This window comes from Meriones unguiculatus, chromosome 16 (assembly GCF_030254825.1).
Source record: "Meriones unguiculatus strain TT.TT164.6M chromosome 16, Bangor_MerUng_6.1, whole genome shotgun sequence".
In the NCBI taxonomy this organism is placed as follows: domain Eukaryota; kingdom Metazoa; phylum Chordata; class Mammalia; order Rodentia; family Muridae; genus Meriones; species Meriones unguiculatus.
In genome coordinates, this window is record NC_083363.1 from 8,281,643 (window position 1) to 8,308,270 (window position 26,628).

The window sequence follows — 26,628 nt, forward strand, 5'->3', positions numbered from 1 at the left end:
ATCCCTATAAGCTACGGCATCAACCTGCCTGCAAAATATACTGGTGTAATAGTGCCACCAATGTTATGGAAGTAACCAAACCCTTAAAACTTTTTTCTGAGATTAGGACTTATTACAACATTTCTCTCCCTGCTTTTACTTCCTCCAAACCCTTCCACTATCCCCTTCCCCACTCTCCTCTAAATTCATCATCTCCTCTTTCTGACCACTCTTTGATTGGATTTAAGGCCCACTCCCTGAGATGGATCCCAAACCTGAGACTGCTAACATATCCAAGAACCTGAGCACAGACAGGTTGTAGGCCTAGGGGAAACCCAATACTATTATTCTGCTAAGGGAACATTGTAGTGACAGCTCTGGAATTTTGGTTTCTTTAAAAACACACACAAAATATTGTAAGAATATGTTTCACTTTGATCCCAGGTGTGAGATCCCAGGCTACTTCAGATTGTCCACAGCAGCTACGCTTTGCCTCATACTCTTGCGGGGGCATGGTTTTTGTCAGCTGCACATAGCTTCTGTGAGTGATGTTTGGACTTCTGGAGGATACATCCGGAGGATACATAAATGCTAGATGCTCCCTGTCTCCTTACATAGCCAACTTCATGTTCTCTTCTGGACTTTGATCCTTTGCTGGTTCTTCTTCCTCCCACCCTTCTCCACCTCTTTCCCACACGTTTCACCCCCTAACACTAGATAGGAGAGAAGAAAGGATAGAAAGGAAAGGGGGTGACATTATCCATTATCATTAGACTGCCCCTTCTGATTTGGGGTGTAGTTCCTTGGGCAAGTTGGATCTTCGAAGTCAGGATATTTAATTGCTTCTTCTTGTTTGCATAGGACTACTTAACCAAACCCATACTAACAAACAACAACCCCACCACCACCAACCCACCAGGCCCCTCATAAACCACAAAGTAGCTACAGAGTATAACAGTAGAATGACTGGTAATGACACTTCACTTTTCAAGACCTCTGTGTAGCCCTGGCTGCTCTGGAACCTACTCTGTAGACCAGGCTGGCTTCAAACTCAGAGATCTACTTGCCTCTGCCTCCTGAGAACTGGGATTAAAAGCATGTACCACCATGGCTGACTTATGAAAAAAATAATTAAAAAGCCCTGTCAAAAAGCACTTAGGGGATTAGGGAGATGGCTCAGAGGTTAAGAGCACTGACTGCTCTTCCAGAGGTCCTGAGTTCAATTCTCAGCAACCGCATGGTGGCTCATAACCATCTATAATGAGATCTGCTGTCCTCTTCTGGCCTGCAGGCAGAACACTGTATTTGTAATAAATAAATTAAGAAAAAAAAAAGCACTTAGGGTTTATTTGGATCATGATTCTAGGTTACAGTCTATCACTTCCAGCAAGACGTTCTGTTACTGAGGGTGACTTGTGACCTGTCATTGCTCCACCTCTTCCTCCTCGTTTAGGAATTTATTTTACGTGTTTGAGTGTTTGCCTTATATATGTCTGTGCACCACTTGTGTGCTTGTCGCCCATGGAGATCAGAAGAGGGCGCCAGATCCCTTGGAATTGGAGTTATGAAAGGTTGTGGGCCCCCATGTGAATGCTGAGAATCAAGGCCAGGTCTTCCACAAGAACAGCAAGTGCTCTTAACCACTGAGCCATCTCTCATCCACCTTTCGCCTTCAGGCTAGGTCAGCTTGAGAAAATAATCTGTCCCAGACTTGCCCTGGCTCAGACAATAACTTTGGCTGAGGCAATTCCTCTTCCCTGGCTCTTCTTCGGCTGAGAAGTGAGAATGTGGACATTACTCAGGGCCCGGCTTTAACCTTCTGACTGTTGAATGGTTCTTCCAGTGTTGAGAAGGAGGGCGACCGCTCATTCATTCCCTGACCAGTCAGGCTTGACTCTCAGCGATTCAGAACACTTTGGCCCCGCCCTCAACTTGACCACACCCCATCTTCATCCCTGGCCCCTCCCTCCCTGCAGTCCAGTTCAGGACCTAGTTTCTTTGACCTTGGTTGGCCTATGTCCCAGGACTGAAGCAGCCCTGGCTCATGCCTGCCCCAGAAAGGTCTGCTGGTGGTTTTGAAACAGGGTCACACTACTTCTACTCTGGACCCCCCCAAAGGCGGAGTTTATTTCTTTTTCCCTTGTGGGTAACTTGCTTCTGACCACTGGACGGCTGGCTGATTGCTAACTCCCAGGAAGCCTTCCACTGCCTTCTGGATAGGCTAGGCTTCGCTGTGCCAACCGCACAATAGGAGGCCAGATTTCCAGTCCCCTGAGCTTCAGGCTGCAGGTTTGATTGACTCCTGAGTTGCAAGTAAAATGAAGCAGATTCTGGCCCCCATGTGGGCAGCAGGGGCTTGGGCCATGCTTCAGAGGGCAGAGCCATCTGACAGCAGGGGCCCCACCAGCATGGAGAACAAGGGACCAAGAGTTGCAGTGTAGGCCTACATCAGATGGTAAGACTATGTTTAAGTTTTGAGGACCCATCAGACCATTCGATTTCTCTCATCAGTGCCTGAGTGCTTCAACTACTGTCCTGGTCAGCACTTGTTGCTTATAGGTTGATAATGACCTATTGACTGTCCTAATGAGTGTGAGGTGGAATCTCATTGTATCTATAAGAATACAAGTGGAGGCCGGGAGTGGTGGCACAAGCCTTTGCAGAGGCAGGGGGATCTCTGTGAGTTCATAGACAGTCTGGCATACACAGTGAGTTCCAGGCCAGCCAAGGCTACGTAGAGAGACCCTGTCTTAAGATAGACAACAAACAAACAGAAAAACCTATGCATACACACATAGGTGCTAAGATTACAAGAAATAATGTTGGCCCAGAGACTATTTGTGAGGCTTCTTTAACCTGCGTACATCTTTTATACTCCTTTCCTGATGTTTCTTGTTCATTGTAGGAAACATTAAATATTAGTATTTTCTATCAGATACTGTAAAAGTTGGGTTTAAAACAGGCAATTGAACCCCTTTTCTCCCCTCCCCCACCTTATATGACTTTTATGCAAAAGTTCTAATTCTCCCACCCAGCAAAACTTTTTTTCCTCCAACAAAGGCCCTGCTTTGTTCTTAGAATTTGAGTTACCTGGCCCACCCTTCCTTCTTTCCTTCAGTGCCCATTCTCTGTTCCCTTGTAAACAGGCATGGCTGTCCTGGAACTCGCTCTGGAGACCAGTTTGGTCTTGAAACTCAGAGATCCACCTGCCTCTGCTTCCTGTGTGCTGGGATTAAAGGTGTGTGCCACCAACACCCAGCAACTAAAAAAAAATTTTTTTTTCTTAAAAATAGCAAAACCAGGGCTGGAGAGATGGCTCAGAGGTTAAGAGCATTGGCTATACATCCAAAGGTCCTGAGTTCAACTCCCAGCAACCACGTGGTGGCTCATAACCATCTATAATGAGATTTTGTGCCCTCTTCTGGTCTGCAGGCGTACATGCAGGCAGAAAACTGCCGCAGGGCACCCCTTCCCCATGGCACCCCAGATGCAGGGTACCTTTCCTTACACCCCTGGATCTGTTCACTCCCCCAAACCGGGAGCTCTCCATAGGCCGTGAGGGTTTGGTGAGGGCAATGGACAAGTTTAGCAAATCCCCCGGAAGTAAGGGTGAGCCCATGTCACGTGGTTCTCCTTCCAAATCCGCAGCTACCTCCAGCAGGCGTGTTGGGATGGAGGCTCACCATTCCTCCTGTGGTCCTCTTTAGAGAACTCCTTGACTGGTTTTCTTTTCTTTGTTTCCTTTGTTTCTTCTTCTTCCTTCCTCCTCCTCCTCTTCTTCGGTTACCTTATTTTTTCATCCTCGAAGGAGACCGTGGCAGGCCCAACTCAGAGTCAAGGTGCGGCTGAGGCCTGCTCACCTGAACCACACCTGCGCCTCTGGGCAGGCCCGGGAACCTGGCCAAGTGGGATTTAAAAATGCCCGTGAGTCTTGGCCACAGGTCTCCTTTAACAGCGCCTGGACAGTTGTAAAATCAGCTTCCTATACCATGAACTCCACTTGCTCAAAAGCTTCAGTCAGGCCCGGGTGGTGGATTCCCTTTGGTGGGGACGTTGATCCTAGCTGCTGCGTGGCTGCCTGGGGACCCCTGGTTCGGGAACCGCTGTGCAGGCAATTGGAGTTTGGAGCGCGGTCCGCCCTTCTAGGCGCTGTGGCGCGTCCCTTCTCCAGCAGCCAACAGAGAGGGGCGAACAGGTCCCCGAGCCTGTCAGTCAAGCCGTGCAATGTGGGCGGAGCCGGGATGGGGCGGGACGAACGGGGCGCACTGGCGGCGGCACAGGGCGGAGACAGGCGACCGCCGCGCGGAACGCAGGAGCGGCGGGAGAGGAGCTGGTGCTCCGGGTTTCCGCTGCCGCCATGGCTACCGTGGACCTGGAGAAGTTGCGGATGTCGGGGGCTGGCAAGGCCATCGGAGTGCTGACCAGCGGCGGCGATGCGCAAGGTGATGGGGCGCCAGAGGCGTGTTTACGGAGAGATCCGGGGTTTCTGGCTGTCCTCGGGCCCCTCGTCCGGGGATCCGGGGAGAGGAGGCCAGTGAGTCTCCTGCGGGGACACCGTGCTTCTCGGTCCCTCTCTCTCCTCCGGACTCCGCCCGGGGTCACTGGCGTACGTGCTGCCGGCCACGGGCCTTGGCATGCCCCGCCCTCGCGCTGCCTAGGTCCGCCCGGCTTGGGGGTGTGTCCGCGCAGCACGCAGACTTGGGGGTGTCCCTTTCTGGGCTGCACGTGTCAGGACCTCTCTGAGAGGAGTTCCACACCGGCTTTCCACAGCCCAGGAGCTTGAAAGGAAATGGGGACCCTGTAACCCTCCCCGTCCAGCCTCAGATTCCCACTCTGTACCTGGGTGGGGTGAGGCAGGCTTACCCACACGCCTTCGCCGGGGCTGCTTCCTGTCCCTTGGCTGGAGGCCTAGGTGGAGAACAGAGCGCGTGGAGCTGGAGTTGGGGATGGAGGACTTTGGGGTATATTTCTTAGCGAGGTCCTGTTCTCACCGCCGGGACAGCGCAAGCACCACGTGGCTAATTGGTCAGGGTCTACAGCCTCCGCCTGACCTGGTAAGGCGAGCGTAAGGCCAGGCATGGGAGGATCTCCCCTCCCCCCCAGCCCCTCTCTTGGTGGCCTGGTTCCATGCTGACTGCTGATTTTAGTTGGGCCCGGCGCAAGAGCCCCGGTGCTACCCAGTTGATCCTCAGACAGGCTGAGGAAGACACGTGGGGCTTCAAGGGGCTTAGCTTCCTGGAGCCCTGCAGTTGGGTTTGCTCATTTCCTTCCCAGTTAGTTCAGGAAATACGGATATACACCAGCTCCTCAGCGCTGGCTCCCTCCCTCACCTAAGAGAGGGATGGGAACAACAAGATGATGGACACATCTTACAAGCATGGTTGCAGTCCCAGGAAGGCAGAAAAGGTCATGCTGACCCTCCAGCCAGTTGGAAATCTCTTCAAATCCCTGCTGGGTCCCCTGGGCCCAGCCCAGGCTGGCAATCAGCCTTCTTCAGGGCTGTGGCAGTAGCTTGTACCCTAGAGTATGATCCCAGCGCCTGGGCCAGGGACCTGTGGAACAATCACCCAAGTAGTGGACCACAAGAGAGGCCCCGCTGGGTCCACCTCATCCATTAGATAGGCATTTCACGGGGGCCAGCCAAGTCCTGAATCCCATTTGAAGGGCCCTGGCTCTGGCAGGTAAAAGTTACTCACCCCAAGCTCCTGTCTGAGCAATGGAGGCCCCAGTGTCTGAGAGATGGTACTATTGAGTGGTCTCCATGGGTGAGGGGTCCCTGCTGCCTTCCTTGGGAGGCAGCTGCCAGGCCAGGGCCACCAGGGTGACAGACATGTAGTCCTGGAGGCTGGTGGAGGGACTAGAGGTGGGAAGCCCTTCCTGGTCAGGTGAGGGTAGGCAAAACCCGCTTCCGTTTTCATCTGGGCTCCAGGGCAAGATGTCCACAGGCTTCTCCAGAGCCCTCTTTGTGTAGGGCCAGGATCAGTGGGCAAGGGGCAGCTGCTGGCATCAGGGCAGAGTGGAGCCTTCTGTTGCCTAAGTTCTGGAAGCTGCTTGTGGGTGTGTACCATATCGAGTCAACTGCTGGGCTCCTCGTGCCTTCTGTGTGCTCTCAGTGCCCTCTTGAGCCCTCAGTGGCGTTGGCTCCCCACATCTGGAGGAGGGTCACCCAGAGGTGTGTTCTGGCTGTGCCCCATCTGCATGCACTGACCGTGTGGACACCAATCCTCACTCCAGTAGGCAACCTGGGCCTGGCCTGGCTAGAGGTGACCATCTCCTTGGCCCGACCCAAGCACTGCCTCTGGCCTGTGAAAAGGTTTCTTTTTTTCCCTCCTAGCCAGGCAGGAAGACCTGTGCTTTACAGGCCCTAGTCTTTCCCTTCCTGTTGGCCACGAGTCATGTTAGCACACTGAAGAAAGCTGCTGTTCACCAATGTCTGTTTAATCAGAGTAATTTGTTTAAAAGCCATAACAGGTAGAAAACAAAACAAAACAAACAAACAAACAAAAAACCCCACCAAAACCTAAAACAACTCAAACAGCCAAACAGTACCAGCAAACAGGCCTGGCTGACCTCAGTCACATCCCCACCCAGCCATGGCAACTCTCTGGCTTTCCCTGTACCTAAACAGCCCTGCGGCCGCTGCCTTCCCTGTGGTCAGTGGAGGCACTGATTTCCTGTTTGTGTTGCGAGCTGCCTGCGCTGTGGGGTCTGGGATCGGAAACAGGACTGGTTAGGCCCAGGATTGTCTCTGTCAAACACCTTCTTTTCCCCGAGGCCGCGTATTTGTGAGGGCTTCCCCCCATCCCCCCAGCAAATCCCCAACCAGGCTTCGACTCTGCAGTGGGCAAAACTATGGGTGCCAGCTGACCCTCCCTCTGCTGGTGGGTGGCTCTTCAATTGGGCCTGGTCTTTGCCCTGTTCATTTTTTGAGAAGGAAAAGCAAATTAAAGGGCAATTGAAAGGGCCTTTTAGCTGGGCGTGGTGGCTCAGGCCTCCTCCTGTAATCCCAGTAATTGGGAGGTGGTGGCAGGAGGATTGCCCAGAGTTCTGCGCTGACCTGGGCTATAAAATGAATTGTGGGGACAGTGGAAGATGATATGGTCACCGAGGAGCAGGCCCCCTCTGGCTTTTCCCTGCCCCCTGAGCCTCAGCACAGAGCACAAAGGGTCACTGGGCACACCAAGCTGAGGGGTCTCCCTGTCCTCCAACCCCAGACTCCCAGGCCCTTAGCACAGTGATTGGCATTCTTCAGTGGTTCAGTCATAACAGGAACCTTTTGCAAAAGCAGCTTCCTTGTGGTCCTCTCAGGGGCACCTGCTCTCCCAGGTCCCATGGCAAGGGCCCTGTGCCAACACGAAGGGCACAATCTCCACAGATGTGGCTGTCTAATGTCCTCTGGAGTGTTGAGCACTCTGCTGGGTTTGGTACCCGTATTGTTTCTAGGGCTCGATGTAGGATTTGTTTTACAGTGTCTTATAAGGCAGGGGTACACTGCACCTGCTTGATAACATAGCCCTGTGCTATCTCCCCCCATCCCACCCCATACACACCAGGCAACCCTGGTGAGATGGCCTTCACAGGGGCATGTGGCCTCCCCTGTGGAGCCAGAGGTGACCAGGGGTTGGACTGTGGGTCCCTGGCCTCTGGCCTCTTCAAACTCTATCTCCTATCCCACCCAGCAGTGCCTGGGATTCCTCCTCTGGGCCTAGTGCCATGGGCTCAGAGGAAGAGGGGAAGCTAGCTTATGGCAGAGGTCTAGGCCCCACTCGGTGTTCCTGTTCCACTGTCCCCATATTTTATTCCTAGACCCCATGGTTTACACCTGACTCTGGGCCTGCCGGATGCTGGGGCACATGCCTGTATTTTCAGCACCCAGGGAGGCTGAGGCTGAATCTCTGTGAGTTTGAGGCCAGTCTGGTCTACAGAGCAAGTCCAGGACAGCCAAGGCTACACAGAGAAACCCTGTCTTATAAAAGAAAAGAAAGAATGAACAATGGGGCTTCTGCTGACCAAGTCCAGGGGCTTCCTATTGCCATGTTTAGGGCAGCAGAGGCCAGAAACTGGGAATGGAGGGAAGCCAGGCCCACTCAGGGGCAGCTGCCATGCTCTTCCACATCTTCCTGTATTCGAGGAGCAGTTTAATGTCAGGCTCTGGTTTCCTGTTCCTGAGCCCACTGGGATTGGGGGAGGGGGCTGCTGTGGGAGGGTCCTGTTCTTCCTGCTTGGACTGATGGCCTATCCTGACTCCCTTACAGGTATGAATGCTGCTGTCAGGGCTGTGACACGTATGGGCATATACGTGGGAGCCAAAGTCTTCCTCATCTACGAGGTAAGGCCTAGTGCGGTGGGGGGTGGCCTGTGGTGAGGTGACAGGCTCATTGTTCTGTGGCACAGGACATCTGTTGTGTTCTGGTCACCTTGGAGGTTTTCAGGTGGCTGGGCCTGGACTAACAGGGTGTGTGTTGCCTCGAGGAAGGGGGTTGAGCCAAGACATCTGCAGAATGGTGCCCACTTGTCCCACAGCCACCCCTGGGCATTGTTCAGCCCTGGAGGCCTAGGTCAGGGAAGGAAGGTGACCAGGAGACCAGCCAGGACAGTACGACCAATGGGGAGGGGCCAGGCCTTCTGGCCAGTATCACAACCCACTTCCCCCACCCCCCCAGATCTTTGTCCTCCTACAGCCTTAGGGACAGGACTGCTGCCTCTCCACCCCCCTCCACCCCCCCTTTAGGGCCATACTGTCTGTCCTGCTATGTTTTGACACTGTGGCCTATAGGAAGCAAAGTGGGGATGAGGGGCTTCCTACATGTAGCTCCTGGCAGACATTCTGAGTCTGAACCATTTGCTCTGTTCTACCTCACCCACCCCTTTCTCCCACAAACTCTTGAATTCCCTAGTGTTATCTGTGGCTACATTGTATTCACTTTTTATACACAGTGTATCCAACCCCAGCTCTGCCTTCCTAAGGGCCTCTGCCCCTCCCTCTCACTGCTGGGTGTGTCCCTGTTCCTTTGCCCTGGCCCCAACTTATGGCAGAGCCATACCCAGTCTTCTGCTCTACAGATCTGGGGGAGGGAGATAGTGGCGGGGAGGGGGTGGGAAGCTAACATAGAGGATAGGGGCTTCCCCCTCTCTGAGTTCAGGCTTCCAGTTTGGATGGGGGTGTGAGGAGAATCCTGCAGACCCTGTGGAGTCTCAGAGCTGAGGCAAAGGAGCCTGGCAGATGTGGCTAGTGACCTGAGGCTATGAGGGCTCCAGATGGGGAGAACTGGGTCCTAGAGATACGTAAGGGTCCATTCCTCAGGATCCTAGCCTCTTCTGTTAAGTGGGAATACTGAGAGCCAGGCATGGGTGACCTGTGCCTTTAATCCTAGCACTGGAGCTGTAGAGGTAGGAGATCTCTGCATTAGCGACTAGCCTTGAACTCTGTCTTTAAAATTAAAAAAATAAAATGGGAATATGAGTTCTCCCTTGTCTCCTGTGGGTGGGAGTCTGTTAGTGACTGTGCAATTAGGTAGGTGCTGAAACTTTAGGCTTGGAGTCCCGCAGGAGGAGAGGTGCCTGGCCTTGGAGGCTGTCAGCCACAATGGAAAGGGAAGGACACAGACACTGCTCCTCTCCTGCAGGACCTGCAGAGTGCCCGTCCTCCTCAGGGACCTCCATACAACCAAGATTCCTTACCTTCAAATAGGGAGGAGGAGTTTCAGAGAGAGCCAGTGTGAAGCAGGTGGGGTTATGAAGACATTCTAAACAGGACAAAGCACCCTGAGTGCATGGGAGAACATGGGTGTGGGTTTCTCAAGGGATTTTTCCCCCAGTGGCAGTGAGGGGCCTTGTGGCTTTCCAAGCCATACTGCTGAGAGTGAAATACCACAAGGGCTACAGGTGTAAGAGTGAGGTTTCTGAGGGATGTTGTTTAGGTTTAGGCGTGAGAGGGGAGTGTGGGAAGGACAAGGTTATAAGCTATCCTAGCCCTAGGCGAGCACAGTTGGTTGGTTGGTTGTCCTTGACATCTTTGAGATATTCATACAGAAGTGTTTCATGTCAACATGAACAAAACAAAAAAACAAGCTCTCGCCTTAAGGTTTATTTGAGCCAAGTTGAGGGGCCATGACCCGGAAATGCAGATTTGGGTTATCCCAAACTCCATGGGGGTTCCAATATGGAAGCAGTCTCATGAAGTTTTATGGTTTTACAGAACAAAGAGAGTCATAAATCAAGACAAGTTTTAAAAAAGGTTGCTGGGCACATCAGAGAGATGTCTGCTTCTGCGTGGGGCTGGAAGGCCAGGGTGCTTGCTCCCTTAGGGCTTCAGAGCTGCAGAATGGAGGCCATCTGTTTGTCTTAGCCATTTGCAAAACATCCATAGCTCATGTCCATCCTGAATAAAACCCACAGGCAGACTCCGCAGTGTGGTAGAGGAACTTGGCAACTTGCTGTCTGCTGAGCAACAGCGGAGGTTTGCAAAGAAGCCAGGTTGAATCCTCACTAGGGTCCAGTCCATAATGACCAGGATCAAAGATAGCTACTGTCTAGCACTGTGGGGCACAGCATCCTCAACTGCCATTCTTTGCTCTGTGGTGAAGAATCAGCCACACGCACCTGGGGACGCAAGGGAGGGAAGACATTGTCTTCTGCAGTTACCCATACATCCATGGGACTTGTGAATTTTCCCTTGGGTCTGGGCCTTTCCCTGAAAAATAGGTGCATGTTTCCATGAGGAGACGTGTAGTAGGTATGTAGCCTGACGTCCACCTTTCTCCATGGGGGGGGGGGTTGTTGTACTATGCTGTCATGTAGCAAGGAGCCCTCATAGTCTCCTTAGACCACAGCTAGGGTCATTTCCACCTCTCAAACTGGGCAGATCTTAATCTGAAGGACATTAAGCTTCCCTAGGGGCTTCTGTGTCCTGGCCTTGACTCTCTGACTTGGGCACAATGAGATGAACTCAGCTCGGGGACAGTCCCTGGGTGTCTGCTTGCACCACAAGCACACACTGCATGCTTCTTTCTGTAATAAACAGACTCTTGGGTAGGCAGAGCATGCCCCGAACCCCACACAGGCTGCCGGGCCTGCGAGTGGCGGGACTCACTGTTGGGCCCCCTGAGCCTACTCACTGCTGGTGAACCCAATATGACTGGCCACAGTGGGGCTGCTATCTGAAATGTCCTCTTTTCGCTTTCAGGGCTACGAGGGCCTTGTGGAAGGAGGTGAGAACATCAAGCCAGCCAACTGGCTCAGTGTCTCCAACATCATCCAGCTGGTGAGGCCTGAAGCCAGGTGGCTTCTTCCCACCCCGGGAGTGTGTGAGCCTGTGTGGGTGTACACACACCAGAGACATTCCGATACAGAGCTCTCTTAGGCACACAGACACATAAAGACATGAGCAGTTGATAGACAGAAGACGCACCCACCGAGATGCGGTCCTCTAGACCCAGGGAGGCTGTGGGTGGAGACAGGGAAGGTTCTGTTCTGCTCGGTGGGTGGTGTGTGTATGGTGTGTGGGGAGATATGCCTTCTAGTTCTAAGACTTGTGAAAATTACCCAGGCTCAAAGCCTTGGACTCAAAAACAAAGGCTAAGAGTGTGGTGGAAACTATACAAGATTCTAGAACCTTCCCCCTCTAATTCTGTGGGGTCTACCTCATCGAGCATCTCTCTGATGCCTCCAGGGACCTTCTGCCACCCCGCCTGAAGGCCCCTGTCCCTTCCTTGCAGGGAGGTACCATTATTGGCAGTGCCCGCTGCAAGGCCTTCACTACGAGGGAAGGACGCCTGGCAGCGGCCTACAACCTGCTCCAACACGGCATCACCAACCTGTGCGTCATCGGTGGGGACGGCAGCCTCACGGGGGCCAACATCTTCCGCAACGAGTGGGGCAGTCTGCTGGAGGAGCTGGTGAAGGAAGGTGGGTCTGGGCAGAGCTGGCTCTGACCTGGCCCTGCGGGTGGCTGGGAGTCAGGTCCCCACCGGGACCGCTTCCGATGTGGGGATCGCCTGCTGCTGGTGAGGTCAGCGTGAGCCCAAGGTGCTTGGCTGCGAGGAGCCCAGGCGGTACCCTGTGTTCCAACATTGCATGCCCCCCCCCCCCGCACTGTGTAATGGTCTTGCTTGTGACTGCTTCCTGGAAGAGCCTGACGTGGGGCGTGGACTCCATTTGCAGAGGTGTAGGTATGGTTTGGGTGACGTTAAGACTCGGAGTCCCAAAGTTGCTGTGTAAGGGGTGACATCTCAGTCTGTGCCTCCTATGGGGGCACAGTGGCCCCCATGGTCCTCTGGGTGATGAGGTACTTGAGAGGGGCTGAGCTAGGCCTAGGGCCCTGCTGGGGCTATACCCCCTTCTTATAGATGATTGACAAGGGAGGAAAAGGAGGGGCTGAAGCAGCTGGCTAGGTCGTGGCCTCACCACGTCTTCGGTTCTCTGGCGCAGGTAAGATCTCGGAGTCCACAGCTCAAAACCATGCACACCTGAGCATCACCGGACTGGTGGGCTCCATCGACAATGACTTCTGTGGCACCGACATGACCATCGGCACCGACTCGGCCCTGCACCGAATAATGGAGGTCATCGACGCCATCACCACCACCGCCCAGAGGTAAGTGGGTCCCAGGCTCACCAGGCTGACTTGAGGTCTCTGTCCCCTCGTGGTGGTGAAGTTGGGGGCTGGTAAGCCAGTGGGCTCTATAACTGTATCTTCAATTGATGGCTTCTAGGCCAGTGCCTCCTGCTTGAGGAGATGCTGGGGTCAGCTCCTGCCCTTCCAGGTGTCAGCGGGACACTAACAGTGCACCCTAGCTGTCAGAGACTATCCCACTCCAGGGTGTGGTGCACCCGAAGGGGGCTCTAGGCTCCAGTCAGGAATCATCAGGTTTGGCTCAGTACCAGGCTCTTAAGATGGTTGAGAACCATCCCAAAGACTTGGGTGTTTTCTAGCTCAGGATGCAGGCAGCCCTGGGCATGAGAAGATGGGTACTGTCCTCTGTTAGCCCCCCATCTTCTTGGACTAGTGTGGTGGGGTAAGATGTGTGGCCCACATGTCTGCCATTGATATCTCCACCCATTTCATCTCCACAGCCACCAGAGGACCTTTGTGTTGGAGGTGATGGGGCGTCACTGCGGGTGAGGAAGACTGTTCTAGTCGTCAGGGAGAGGTGGGGCACTTGGGGGCCACTGGGGACGGGGGGTGGGGACACACAGTGTCTGGCATGCACCAGTTGATCATTTAATGTTGTGTGAGTAGGAGGGAGCCCTGGCAGGCAGCAAGGAGAGAGGCAGGGAGAAGGTCATGAGCAGGCTGGCCCCTCTGCCCCTCCAGATACCTGGCGCTGGTGTCTGCGCTGGCCTCAGGAGCTGATTGGCTGTTCATCCCTGAAGCACCCCCTGAGGATGGCTGGGAGAACTTCATGTGTGAGAGGCTGGGAGAGGTGAGTGGCCAAAGGGGATTTCTACTTCAGCCACTCAACAATCTAAGAAGCAGGTGTCCCTGGACCTGTTCTTTTTCTGTTTGTTTTCTTTTCTTTTCTTTTGTTTTTTTTTTTTTAAAGATTTATTTATTACTTATGCAATGTGTGTTAGCATGTACACCTGCACACCAGAAGAGGGAACCAGACTTCATGTTTAGATGGTTGTAAGCCACCATGTGGTTGCTGGGAATTGAACTCAGGACATTTGGGAAGAGCAATCAGTGCTCTTATCCTCTGAGCCATCTCTCCAGCACCCTGTTTGTTTGTTTTCAAGACAGGGTTTCTCCACGTAGCCTTGGCTGTCTTGGACTCACTTTGTAGACCAGGCTAGCCTCGAACTCACAGATACACCTACCTCTGCCTCCTGAGTGCTGGGATTACAGGCATGCGCCACCGCACCTGGCTTGACCTTTTCTTTCACTTACTGGCTCAGCAGTGATCTGTTCTCTCCCTCCGGGGAATTGGGAGGCGTCGCAGTGTTGACTGTTGGGGGCTCATGCCTATGTGAGCGTCATGGTGCTGACCGCTGGATGGGCCTGTGGGAGGGCCACACTGCTGACTGTTGCATGTGCCTATGTGAGGTCCAAACCGCGGGCAACTGGACAGACCTGTGGTCCTACCCATTGTGGGCAGAACCAGTGGACATACCACTGTTCTGTGTTCAGGCCACTGCCTGGGTTCATCTCTGCGGCCAGTGCAGGGAACATGGCGAATTTGTTCCTTGCTGGCTCTAGACCTCAGCCTCTGAGAGGTGCCCTCATAAACCAGGGCCCAGAGCAATATCCCTGTAGGAGAGGTAACCATGTAAGCGTCCAAAGGGTAGAAGAGGGGCTGGTGGCCTAGATAAGTGTCTACCAGGTCTGTGTTCCCCTAAGGGTGGTGGGTTCTAATCCAGAAAATAAATGTCTAGGACTCTCTCTGGGTGGTGTGTACCAGGCCCTGACTAGGGGACCCTGAAAGCAAGGGAAATGAGTGTCTGGTAGGAGAGGCTCTCCTAAGAGAGCTGGGGGAGGCGGTCCCTTTGTCTGGAGCAGGCAACCTGGTACACAGCTGGTAACTGAAAAATGCAGGTACATCTGCCCTGTAGAGCCCCAGTGGGAAGGGTGGGACCCACTTACCTGTCTGCCCAGTGACTCTGGCTCTTTCATTTCTGTATTCTGGGAAGGAGAGGTGGACCCACGTGACCAGCTCCCAGGTAGACCAGAAGTCCCTGTCCCTAGGGAAGGTGGAACACCTCCCTGTGGCAGTGCAGCCTACCCAGGTAGTAAAGCTTCCTGAAGTCATGACCTGTTTTTAGAACCTTCTCAAGTGAAGCTACGGGCAGGTTAGAGTTGTGCAAGGCCTAGTTGCCCCTGACAGAAGCTGCAATGCCAGGTGGGCCCTGAGTGCCTGGGGTCTGCATACCTGGTTCTCTTCTGCCTGTATTAGGCAATGAGCTCTGTTAGCCTCAGCCTTTTCCTGAAGAGGCAGTCGTTTCCTGCCTTGTCCATTGCTCAAGCATCATCGAGGGGGAGAAGCCCTGACTCTTACTCTTCCAGCTGCAACCTTGCCGCCACCACCTCCTTCACGCATCCCTCTAATGACCTCTCCCACATCCAAGGCTCTCACAAGCTCCTACCAGCTTTCTGAGGCAGGAGGATTATGAGTTCTATACCAGCCTGCGGTCCATAAAAATTCTCAGCCAGCCTTGGCTGTGTAATGAGACTGTCTCATGAGTTGCTTCCTCCCTGCCCTTACTGAGGCTCAGCGGGAAGGGGGTGGGAGGTGGTTGCAGCCTTGTAGGCTTGTACATCAGCAGTTCTCATGAAGGTGTGTCTGTTGGATCACTGAAGAAAGAAGCGAAGGTGTGGAAGTGCCCTGTGGTGGAGGGATTAGCATGTGGCACTCACACACCTAGGGAGAGTTGGTGTCGGGCCTTATGGGTCCCATGTGCTAACTGTAACCCTCCTGTTAGTTCCAGGGTAGAGAATATCCTAGAACCTCCGGCTGGTAGTCAGCATTGGCAGGTCCCCATTTGAGGGATACAGAGAACCTGAGATGGAACCTCAGGGTCCTTGGTTAGCTGCCTGCAGGAATGCCTCTAGTCGGCCCCTGCAGACACCCTGCCCAACATCTGCTCATCTCCTGCCTCCACTACCTAGCCTATTGCTGCCCCCCCCCCCCCCAGGATGGTAGGGTCCTAGTTGCCTGGCCTCAGCTCTACCATGCTCTCTAGATCTCTTTTCCTCTTTCAGAGATGGGGAAAGGTGGACACTGGGCAGAGGGACCAGAGACTACATTCAGCTTTGAATAGCCAGGACTTCGGGCCAGTCCCGTATGCACAGATAAACCTTCCTACACATAAACACATGGACCCTCCGTGCACACTCACATCATCACATGATCCTCAAATATTCATACACTTTGTTCAAGTGGCTGTAGCTACAGGGCCCTAGACCCCAGTGAGGCTCGCTGTCCCTGGTGGCCACATGCAGTGAGTGGCCCACGGCTGGAGAGTGAGCCCAGTTTCTCTAATAGACGCGGAGCCGGGGATCACGGCTAAACATCATCATCATCGCAGAGGGTGCCATCGACCGGCACGGGAAGCCTATCTCATCCAGCTACGTGAAGGACGTGAGTACATCAGTTTCCTCGAGTGAGACAGGTCCTCTCCAGTCTCTCCGACACCAGTCGTGCCACTAGGACATTGCCAGTTGTGGGGTGGCCGGCTGGGGTCTCCAGAGAAGCTGAGGACTCAGGTGCAGTCCGAGGCACCGCCTGGGCCCCTCAGCACCATGGGGTTAGGTCTTACCTCTGTCAGCTCTCCAAGTGATGGAGTGCCCTCCCTCCACTCCAGACTCAGCACCCGATAGCATGGATTTGCCAGATGTGTTGCACACCTGCAACCTTATACTAGGGAGGCTGAGGCAGAAGGAATGTGAGTTCTGTGCCAGCCTGGCATTCATTCAGATTCTAGGTCAGCCCTGGATACATAATGAAAGTTTACATCAGAACAAATCTAAAAGTGAAACTAACAGCTGGGCCTGTGAAGAGCCCCTTCTCTAGCCTCTGGAGGTGGTGGTGGGCATCGACCAGAGAATCACAGCCCCACCTGGTGCCCCTGTCTTTGCTCCTATGCCCTCTGCCAGTGATTGTGTCCTCATATCTTTTGATTCTCTGCTAGGACTCTAACCTCTTTGCTGTTCTCTCTTTAACTTGGTCCCCAGCACCACAGGAGTCCAGTGGACACTGAGCAGAGGGGCTGGAGACTGCGTTCATCTTTGAATAGCCAGGGCTGCAGGCCATGAAATACAGTCCTGTATGCACAGATACACCTTCCTATGCGTGAACACATAGATAATCACATGATCACATGATACTCACAGTTCACACTCACAGGAACCCCACACTCAGATGCTGTGGAAAATTCTCAGGCGGGTGCTGGGGACCCTCCAGGGCTGTTTGTAAACCTAAGGCTACATGGGTAGACCATGGGTGGGTCATGGGGATTGGGCCCATTGGGCAGCCACTACTACAGATCCTACAGGCGCTCTTCTTTTTTTTTTTTTTGACAAACAGCTGGTGGTTCAGAGGCTGGGTTTCGATACACGAGTGACCGTGCTGGGACATGTGCAGCGAGGAGGGACACCCTCAGCCTTTGACCGAGTCCTGGTATGTTTATGCCTCTATAGGAATGTGTGTGTGTGTGTGTGTATGTACATGTGCAAATTATAAAAAGATGAGTGTTGGGCTATATAATGTTTATTATTAGCCCTAAGATTATCGTGGCGGTATTAGTTAACCCGCTATCACAAATAATAAGACACAGACACCGGTTAGATTTTATAATTGTCTTATTTACCTTGGGCTGGGCAGATATTTCACTTCCACTGTCTCAATAACCTCAACATTCATCTCCCAGCCCCCATCCAATGCCGTCCACCTTAATCCTCCTCATCTGGCCTATCTTTCATCCATAATCCCAAGATATTTGCTTATATTCTTCATCTGGGCCTTTTCACTCCATTATTGTCCTTTCTCCCAGCCCACGTGGGAGAAATCTCCGCACTAACCCATCGTGGCATCCTCCTTTCTCTCTTTCTGTCTGTCTGTTTTCCGTGATTCTCTTTTGAACCCAAAAGCCCAGGAACCTTAGCCACACCTACCCCATTCTGCCCTGCCCAGGTATAGGCTGTTTAATCAACCAATCAGGTATAATGTCTTAGGCAGGTTTACAAAACAAGGATGGGTATAAACCAGATCTTGAGGGCCAGTAACATGCATCAGACCAACCTCCAACAACTAAGGGACCCGGCTGGCTCTCTCTCAGCTGCTCCAGATTCCTCCTGAGACTACTACAGAATGGACCTCATGTTAGAGCCAAAAGGAAACAGGATCTTGGCCAGGAAGGCCCTGTGGGTGTCACATGCAGATTTGAGGGCTGGAACTCTATGAAGAACCGGGCCAGAAGCCACCTGACAGACAGAACTATATAGATGTGAGACTAGATGGTGCTGGCTTGGTCCCTGTGTATACAACATCTACTTTGCTCTGCCAAGGGCCCTGGTTTGCCTTCGCCCTTGGCCCTACTGAAAAATTGGACACAGACCCATGGAAAGGGGCCTCACTGGCTCAGACAGGCCTCTCCTGCACCCTGCTTGACCTCTCCAAAGAGGACAGGAGAGTAGGCCGATACCAGCCCACCAAGATCTAAAATGTTTTGAGGTCACTATGCTTAGCCAATGCCCTGGATGCTGGTGGGAGTGCAATTGCCCGGGCAGAGGCGAAGGACAAAGGACAGCTCACTACAGTCTGGCTACCACTGTAGTGCCAACATTTTTATGCCAGTTCTGAACTCAGATGTCCACAAGGTGAGCCAGGGGACACCTGCTTGCGGAGCAGGTCTCCCATGAATACTTCGTTTTTCTCTGTTGGTCTGTCTGTTCTCTCTGCTGTGCCAGAGCCTGCAGCTGTAGTCTCTCCCCTCTTCTTGACGTTTTCATTGTCCCAGCCTGTCAGCCCATGCTTACCGCTCCTATTTTATCAGGAGATTGTGATGTGTGAGGCTCCAAGTGAGGAATATTGTGGGAGAGGCCCAAGCCCCAGCTGTAGTCCTTCCCTGCCACCTTCAGTCCAAGAGACCTTGAGCAAATCCTCTCACTGGGCCCACTAGCCAGGCCGTGGGGACTCCGACAGGAAATGGGGCCCGATTGCTTGTTGTGATGGTTGAGCATACCGAGTCAACATGATCTGGGAGCCTGGGCCAGTGCGGAGGAGGCTCAGACAGCCAGCGTGTGTGCCTCTGCAGGGGCCTGTGGCTTGCAGCGCAGGTTGACCACTGAGTGCATGTGTGGGCAGTGGGTGTGCTCTACCAGCGTGAGTCACGATGCGCCCCACCCCCACCCCCCGTGCAGAGCAGCAAGATGGGCATGGAGGCTGTGATGGCGCTGCTGGAGGCCACACCAGACACACCAGCCTGTGTGGTCAGCCTCTCCGGGAATCAGTCCGTGCGGCTGCCTCTCATGGAGTGTGTGCAAGTGGTGAGTGCTGCATCCTTTCCAGCAGAGGCTCTCCTCGAAGATCATGGGGGACAAGGGTTGCAGGAGGAGAGGAAGGGGCTGCCAGGCTTCAGAAAGCCAGGGGGAGCTGCCCAGAAGCAAGCTTGGAGGTGGACAAGTGTAGTCAGGGGACTAGGGGAGCAAGATCTCAGCTTCCTGGGGGCAGTGACATTGGGCAGGGGGATAGGTCTTTGAGAAGGATGGGAAGGAAAAGGAGGAGATACTGGGTAAGCCTCTGGCAAGTAGAGGGTCTTTAGGGTAGGCAGAACAGGGACTCGAGAATGGGGTGCAAATGGGGGCAACAGGGCTGTGAGGCCAAGCAGGGAGATGCTGGCTTTGGCTCAGATTTGGAGGCCCTGTAGCTGCGAGCAAATGGTGTGCTAGGAATTCTAGGCTGTGGGGCAGGAGGTAGGCATGGTCCTAGTCCCCTTAGAACATCTACCATGCCTGGCCCTGCTTCAGACCAAACTAGGTATTGGTTGTGGGTCTGGGGAGTGGGGGTGGGGGTCTTCCCATTCCCAAGGCTCTGAGGGGTTTGGGGGACTGTGAATCACAAGACTGGTTTACTGCTAGTAGGGGAGGATTCATGTCTGGGTCTAGGTGGGCCTCTTGGGCTCCTGAAACCTGGGCTTACTTATGACCTGAAGGTGTTGGCTAAGATTCCATCCTTCGGCTCAGCAGGCCGTGTCTGTGCAGTCTGGCCTCTTTGACATGCTGGCTCCCTTTTCTCTTTAAGACAAAGGAAGTGCAGAAGGCCATGGATGAGAAGAGGTTCGACGAGGCCATCCAGCTCCGTGGCAGGTGAGGGTAGCTATCATTTATGATGGTCGGGAGGTGGGGGTGAGCGTGGACCTGCATTCTCTTGACAATGCTCTGCAGCCACTGGGCCCCACTCCCCTCAGCGTGCTGCACTGTTACCCCCTGTTGAAGGAGGGGAAGTGGTCCTTGTGATGACGATGCTAACTGTGGGACTGCTGTGCCAGGGAGGGGCCTACAGGGAGTGTATGGTGCGTAGTGGCACTGTAGGACAGACAGAGGGCATGGGCAGCTTTGGATGCTGTGGGTGTGTCCTGCTGGAGGACTGGGAGGGCCAGCAGGTGTGGGGGTTCTAGTCCTTGTTGGCATGGGGTGCCACCTCCTGCAGGTACCTGGCCCTGAGGCCTGACTGTATATTTTGGCTGGATGCCCAGGCCACGGGTTTTGTCACATGGGAGAGCACACCCTTGAGTCCTGTCGGAGCCCTTGTGGCTGTTGAAGATGCCCAGGTGGGATTTAGCAGCAGGACACGCCGACTCCTTTTGATCTGAGCTCGAGATTCGCATGCACGCCTGTGCCCCTGTACTGTTGAGCAGCTGGCCCCACGCCTCACTGAGCTCATGGCTGTGTGTGGCTGCAGGGATGATGGGGGGCTGTGAACTGTCTGGTCGTCCTTTCCAGGAACTTCGAGAACAACTGGAAAATGTACAAGCTCCTTGCCCACCAGAAGATCTCTAAGGAGAAGGTAAGGAAGACAAGACGGCAGAGCCCACAGCTGCAATGGTTCTGTCATCTTCCGCTTCCTCCCTCCTCACTGCTATCCTGCCGCCCGCATCATGGGAGCTGACTCCAAGTCTGGGGGCTGGGGTGTGCATGGCAGGTATGCTTCCCTTCTGCCTTAGGTCTTAGCCATGCACTGAGGGCTGGACTCAGCTTTGCTTGTGGCCACAGGGCCCAGCTGCACCATAGTCTAGTGCTTCTCAAGGACTGTTGAATGAAGCCACCCTGTTCTGACTTAGGGGAAGGTACTGGTACATTGAGCTATTCCCCCCACAGCTAAGACCTCGGGAAAAGATATCTCCAGAGCCAGAGTGGTAAAAGGGCTGGCTGGTTCCTGCTACTCCAGGGACTAAGACAGGGACTTGGATACGCCGAGCTGGCACCCTGGATCATACAGATTATGGATATATCACTTTATATTAACATGGCACCAGAGCCAGTGCTTGCGTTCTTGGTTACAGCATGGCTACCCGAACACTCAGTGGCCATGCCCCTCCCCCCATGGCTGTACCACCCCTGTCTGAGGATGGCTGCTGCCGGAGGGCTTTGAAGCAGCTGTTTACCCAACCCAGTGTCCGCTTGGGCCAGGAGACCTTGTGATATATGTGGGAGTTTCTCTCTCTCTCTCTCTCTCTCTCTCTCTCTCTCTCTCTCTCTCTCTCTCTCTCATTTCGCCTTTTCCGGAACTTTCTGGAATGAATGGGGCAGCTGTATTATTCTGTAAAATAAGGGAGCTGACATGGCGGATGGCATGTAAGCTGGCTGGGCATCCACCTGGCACCCTGTGCCTTATATTTCTGTCATTTCTCTTTCTGAAGTCCAACTTCTCCCTGGCCATCCTGAATGTGGGGGCCCCTGCTGCTGGCATGAACGCGGCTGTGCGCTCAGCGGTGCGCACCGGCATCTCCGAGGGACACACGGTGTATGTTGTGCATGATGGCTTCGAAGGCCTGGCTAAGGGGCAGGTGGGTGTCACGGTGATACAGGCGGTGGCTGGGGCTGTGGGCTCAGTCAGTGACATTCAAGGACCTGAGGGGACCTGATAACCCATGGAGAAGAGCTGGCTGTCCTGGGCATGGAAACTGTGGGGCTCCATCCTCTTAATCAGCCCTGAGCCCCAGTTCCCTGCTTTGAGGTGATGGCCAGCACTGACGGGGTCTCTGTCCCCTGCCTGAGGAGTTGTTGGTGAGACAGTCCTTGGGGCACGTTCCTGACGCCATGTTCTTCCTGGCAGGTGCAAGAAGTGGGCTGGCATGATGTGGCAGGCTGGCTGGGGCGCGGTGGCTCGATGCTGGGGACCAAGAGGTGAGCAGCTGGCTGCTGGACGGTGCCCAGCCTAGCTGACGGGACAGGTAGAGACTCTCTCTACTCCTGAAGCCCAGGGCTGGCCCTTTGGGCCTATAGCGCTGGACTTCCTAGATCAGCTGGGCAGGGTGGGGTGGTGGTGGTGCCAGTGCATCGTGCCTGCCCTGCTGTGTGGGGATGTTCAGTGGAAGGACAGCTGGAGCAAAGGTGTCCCTCATGAGGGATGGGCTGTTCCTTCTGGCCTGGTGGCCTTAGCATGGGTTCAAGATCCTCCACAGAGCTGGCAAGGGGTGGTATGGTCAATTTGTGTGATGGTGGGAAGTTGTCCTGTCCAAGGTTGTGGCTGTACCTTCTCCAGCCTTAAGGAACACCCAGAGTAGGCTGACAGGCAGAGGCTTGTCCGTTGCTGGCTAGTGCCCCGTGGGGTTTTTGAGTAAGCAAACAGCCAGGCTTCTCACATGCCAACCGCCATATCTCTATTCCACGTGGAGCCACACTGAGGTGAGGGTCCCTTTGGTGACTGATCTCTGGGAAAGGCCAGGCCGCATGTTTTGTGAGTTGCATGCCTCCTGTCCAGCCTGGTGTGTCTCCATCCACAGGACCCTGCCAAAGCCCCACCTGGAGGCCATTGTGGAGAACCTCCGCACCTACAACATTCAAGCCCTGCTGGTTATCGGCGGCTTCGAGGTGAGGCTTCTCGTCTTGGGTGACTGTGGGTGCTGCTGTACCCAAGGGCCGGAAATGTGCACCTTAGGCTGGGGCAGCCAGAGGGTCAAAGCTGTCAAGTGTAGGGTTAGGGCTGGATTTGTACCTCCTAAATGCCTTATGGAGTACAGCTAGCCTAGTGCTAGGGAATCAGGAGGGAGAAGGGAAGTGGAAGGCCTAAGAAAGGAGGGAGAGGAAAGGGGAGGAGAAGTGAGGCCTGAGGCCCACTAATGGCATGTCCTGGTGCTTGGTGAGTCCTTGCCAAATGATAAGCGTGACCATGGGTGGGTCTGAACTCAGGTGCTTGGCTGGAACCCTCTGGTCCTCATCAGGACCCTGATTTTCTGGAAGGACGAGTATCCTTAGCTCCAGGCCTCTCATCCAGCCCCTGGGTGGGAAGAGAACATGCTAACACACTGCTAGGCATAGTCATCAACCGGGGCAGGGCAAGGCGGCTCCCTGGCCCTGGTGGAACCCTGCCTCACTCCCCTCACCCCCCTTCACCCTCCTCCCCCCACCCCCCAGGCCTACGAGGGCGTGCTGCAGCTGGTGGAGGCACGGGGCCGCTACGAGGAGCTCTGCATTGCCATGTGCGTCATCCCAGCCACCATCAGCAACAACGTGCCTGGCACGGACTTTAGCCTGGGCTCAGACACGGCTGTCAACGCTGCAATGGAGGTGAGGCATCCTGGGGAGTGCAGGCAGGCCGTGTGCACGAAGCTTAGTGGGTCTACCAAAGCTGCTTCTTGCTTACCGACCCATACTCTTAGGGGACAGGCATCCTCGGCTGTGAGCCCCTGGGTCTGTGCAGACTCAGTGGGGTTGGCCCAGGCTCTGTCCTACCCAGCTGGCATGGGTATTGTGGGAGCCCTTAGCACTGAATATAATTGCAGCTGCCTTGGCGATCCTGTCCTGGGTCCTGTGTAGCAGTGTTCTGTGCCCATGAGGGGTACGAAGGATGGACAGAGGATTCTAACTGTCCTCCCCGCCCTTTAGTATTTGAGAAGGGGTCTCATTCTGTAGCCCAGGCTAGATTAGAGCTCACTACATAGCTCAGGCTGGCCTTGAACTTGTAGTAAGCCTACTTCCACATCCTGACTGTGCTGAGGGGCTGCCATGCTGGGCTCTGACCGCCCCTTTGATCCCTCCAGAGTTGTGACCGCATCAAGCAGTCAGCTTCAGGGACCAAGCGCCGCGTGTTCATTGTGGAGACCATGGGGGGCTACTGTGGCTACCTGGCCACGGTGACAGGCATTGCTGTGGGTGCCGATGCCGCCTACGTCTTTGAGGACCCTTTCAACATCCATGACTTAAAGGTGAGCCCAGCCCCACTCTTAGGCTCTGCGGCTACCCATGAGTCCAACCAGGCCCCTCTGGGTCCCTTAATGAGTGACGGCAAGTTCCATTCTTCCAGTTGTGTGTTTTAGCATCACTGCCCCGACCCCGGGCCTGAGGCTTCTGGGACCCACCAGCTCCTGCTTTCCTTCCCATCTCTTAGCTTACCTCCTCTCCTTCCCAGGCCAACGTGGAGCATATGACAGAGAAGATGAAGACAGACATCCAGAGGGGCCTGGTGCTCCGGTGAGGCTGCTGCTGCTGCTGCTGCTGGGCAGAGCAGGCATGGGGACCAGAGGCTGCCGCCCTCTTCACCCACCGCACTCTACCTGGCCCGGGGGTTGGGGAGAGCAGGGAGGGCAGTCTTGGGGGAGCCCTGACAGACTTCTGTTTTCTCCAGTAATGAGAAGTGTCATGAGCACTACACAACAGAGTTCCTGTACAACCTGTACTCCTCGGAAGGCAGGGGGGTGTTCGACTGCAGGACCAACGTGCTGGGCCACCTGCAGCAGGTACAGCGCTAGGGCGGTTCCCCGGCCCCCACCGTGCTCACGCAACTGCCAGGGCTCCCATCTCCATCCCTATTTTCTTCACTGGGGATCCTTCGAGGACCCTTAGGGAGAGACATTGTGCAAGCTGTCCTGTTTTGTTTTGTTTTAAATTCTCTAGCCCTCTGGGGTTGTGACCATTCCCATCACTCTTTCATGGAGAGAAGACCGAGGCTCATCTTTTGAGTTCTCACTTCAGGGACTGAGATTCAAACCAGAGCCACTTGGGCTCTGGGCTGAGCCCTCATCTTCTGGGAGGTGGCCCAAGCCCCTCATTCTGTGAATGTCTCCTCTTTGCCTGTTCTCTTACCTACTGAGAAAACCTATTGCCTCGTGGCGGCTCTCGGGAGGCCTGGGGTGGGGCCGTGGCCTATGAGTCCTGTGGCCCAGGTGTCATTTCCAGCCTCTGGGGTGGCTTCTAGAAGGCTGTGCTTTGAGGCCCTCAAGTGGTCATGTCCACTGCAAGGACACGAGGAGACTGTCATGGCTCACATGCTCCCTTAGGACCCCCTTTGGATCCAGTCTCCTCCTCTGGGGTGTGTGGCCAGCTCCAGGGATGTGCTTTTGCCTGTGTCTCCAGGGTGGTGCTCCAACCCCCTTTGACCGGAACTACGGGACCAAACTGGGGGTGAAGGCCATGCTGTGGATGTCGGAGAAGCTGCGCGATGTCTACCGCAAAGGTAGGTGGGATGAGCTGGCTGGGCCTGGCTCTCTGAGCTCCTCCGGGGTCCTGACCATGCCTACCACACACTCGTTTCCATAGGGCGGGTGTTTGCCAACGCCCCGGACTCAGCCTGTGTCATCGGCCTGCGGAAGAAGGTGGTGGCCTTCAGCCCAGTCACAGAACTCAAGAAAGATACTGATTTTGAGTAAGTCCTTTTGGAGATGCACAGAGAAGGGAGGACCCTGGGAGGCCCAGAGCTTCCTACCAGGGTCCTTACCAGGCTTTGAAGAGCTGGAGTCTTGTCCAGGCGTTGTAAGGCTAGCACAGGGCAGTCTGGGGAGGCTTGGGGGTGAGCAGGCTGGTTAGCCTGAAACTCTTGCATCCGACTACCTCAGAGGAATGGAGCACTCGGAGGGGCCACCCTCGTCACCATGACGACTAGGTGTCCAGGGTTTTAAGGGACTGCAGGGTTCAGATTCCGTAACCAGCGAACCTTGACCTACTCAGGCACCGCATGCCACGGGAACAGTGGTGGCTGAACCTGCGGCTGATGCTCAAGATGCTAGCACACTACCGCATCAGCATGGCAGACTACGTGTCGGGGGAGCTGGAGCACGTCACCCGCCGCACCCTGAGCATAGACAAGGGTTTCTGAGGCCGCCGCCACCGCCTCTCCTGCTTTCCCGGACACTCGCCCTTCTAGTGCTGGCCGCAGATCCCAGCGCTGAGGGTGACTCACATGGAACTCGGAACGCGTGGCTGAGGGATGTGGGCTCCACTGTGCTGCTCTGGGGTTCCTCCCTTAGCTGGCCCCTGGATAGAGCACCTGGGCTCCCCCCCCACACCTCTGGGCAGAGCCACATTGTGTCTCCCTCACTGGCTAGCTGGCTGCCTCACCACATGGCTGAAAAGAGCCTCACTGTTTTTAGAAATAAAGTCACCTGACTAGAGCCTGCTCACCTGGATGGTCTGACCTGAGTTGTCCAGGGACAGGGTTGTCAGGACTCATGCGCAAGCCTTACCTACCCACAGCTATTCTGCAAGACCAGATGGTAGGGGACACCCCCCCCCGGGGCCCGCTAGGAAGATCTGAGTCCTCCTTAGCTCTGCCTGAAGGGCTGAGGACAACTACTGAGGCTTGTGTAGGCCCTATCTCTGCTCCCTGGAATGGCTGGAGTCTCAGCCTGTAGGCAGTGGACCCAGCTCTGGAGGGTAGACTGTCATGGTCAGAATATTGGCCCTGGCTGGTTGCTGACACCCAGAAAGTTCTTGAAGCCATAAGGCTGGCTCCTCAGAGAAGCCTATGAAGGGCAGAGCCCTGGCCAGCCCCACCCCAGATCCTGCTCCAATCAGATGGTCAGGATTTCTTGCATGAGGCACTGCTGGGTCCATTCCAACAGTGGCTGGACATTTACAATAGATGGAGGCTGTTTCTGGCCTCTTGGTGTATGGAGGTCAAGGATTTTGGTTTTGGCTTTGTGGGCCTGCTGGCCACATTAGGGTAGTTTCACTAAGGGTCTCCCTATGGGCCTGGGCTTTTGGGGCACCATTGGGGA

At 54.6% G+C, this 26,628-nt stretch overlaps 1 protein-coding gene across 1 annotated transcript; it reads left to right on the top strand.

The window, feature by feature from the left end:
- The first annotated feature begins 4,229 nt into the window (after window positions 1-4,229).
- Window positions 4,230-26,022, top strand: Pfkl (phosphofructokinase, liver type). The gene is made up of 22 exons (XM_021649688.2): window positions 4,230-4,421; window positions 8,235-8,308; window positions 11,165-11,242; window positions 11,697-11,886; window positions 12,409-12,574; window positions 13,054-13,098; window positions 13,295-13,403; window positions 15,960-16,055; window positions 17,001-17,093; window positions 18,836-18,961; window positions 19,716-19,780; window positions 20,417-20,480; window positions 21,334-21,480; window positions 21,750-21,820; window positions 22,420-22,507; window positions 23,051-23,203; window positions 23,677-23,841; window positions 24,045-24,106; window positions 24,261-24,372; window positions 24,989-25,088; window positions 25,172-25,277; window positions 25,580-26,022. Exons 1-22 carry the CDS (start codon window positions 4,337-4,339, stop codon window positions 25,725-25,727), a joined length of 2,343 nt encoding a protein of 780 aa, XP_021505363.1. The 5' UTR covers window positions 4,230-4,336; the 3' UTR covers window positions 25,728-26,022.
- The last annotated feature ends 606 nt before the right edge of the window (window positions 26,023-26,628 follow it).

What these genes read in the sequence shown, in the direction of transcription:
- Pfkl (XM_021649688.2), top strand. Translation starts at nt 4,337, where the DNA reads ATGGCTACCGTGGACCTGGAGAAGTTGCGGATGTCGGGGGCTGGCAAG. An exon ending in TCATGGAGTGTGTGCAAGTG is followed by an intron (nt 18,962 to 19,715) that starts GTGAGTGCTGCA and finishes TTTCTCTTTAAG; the next exon opens with ACAAAGGAAGTGCAGAAGGC. An exon ending in TGGTTATCGGCGGCTTCGAG is followed by an intron (nt 22,508 to 23,050) that starts GTGAGGCTTCTC and finishes CCCACCCCCCAG; the next exon opens with GCCTACGAGGGCGTGCTGCA.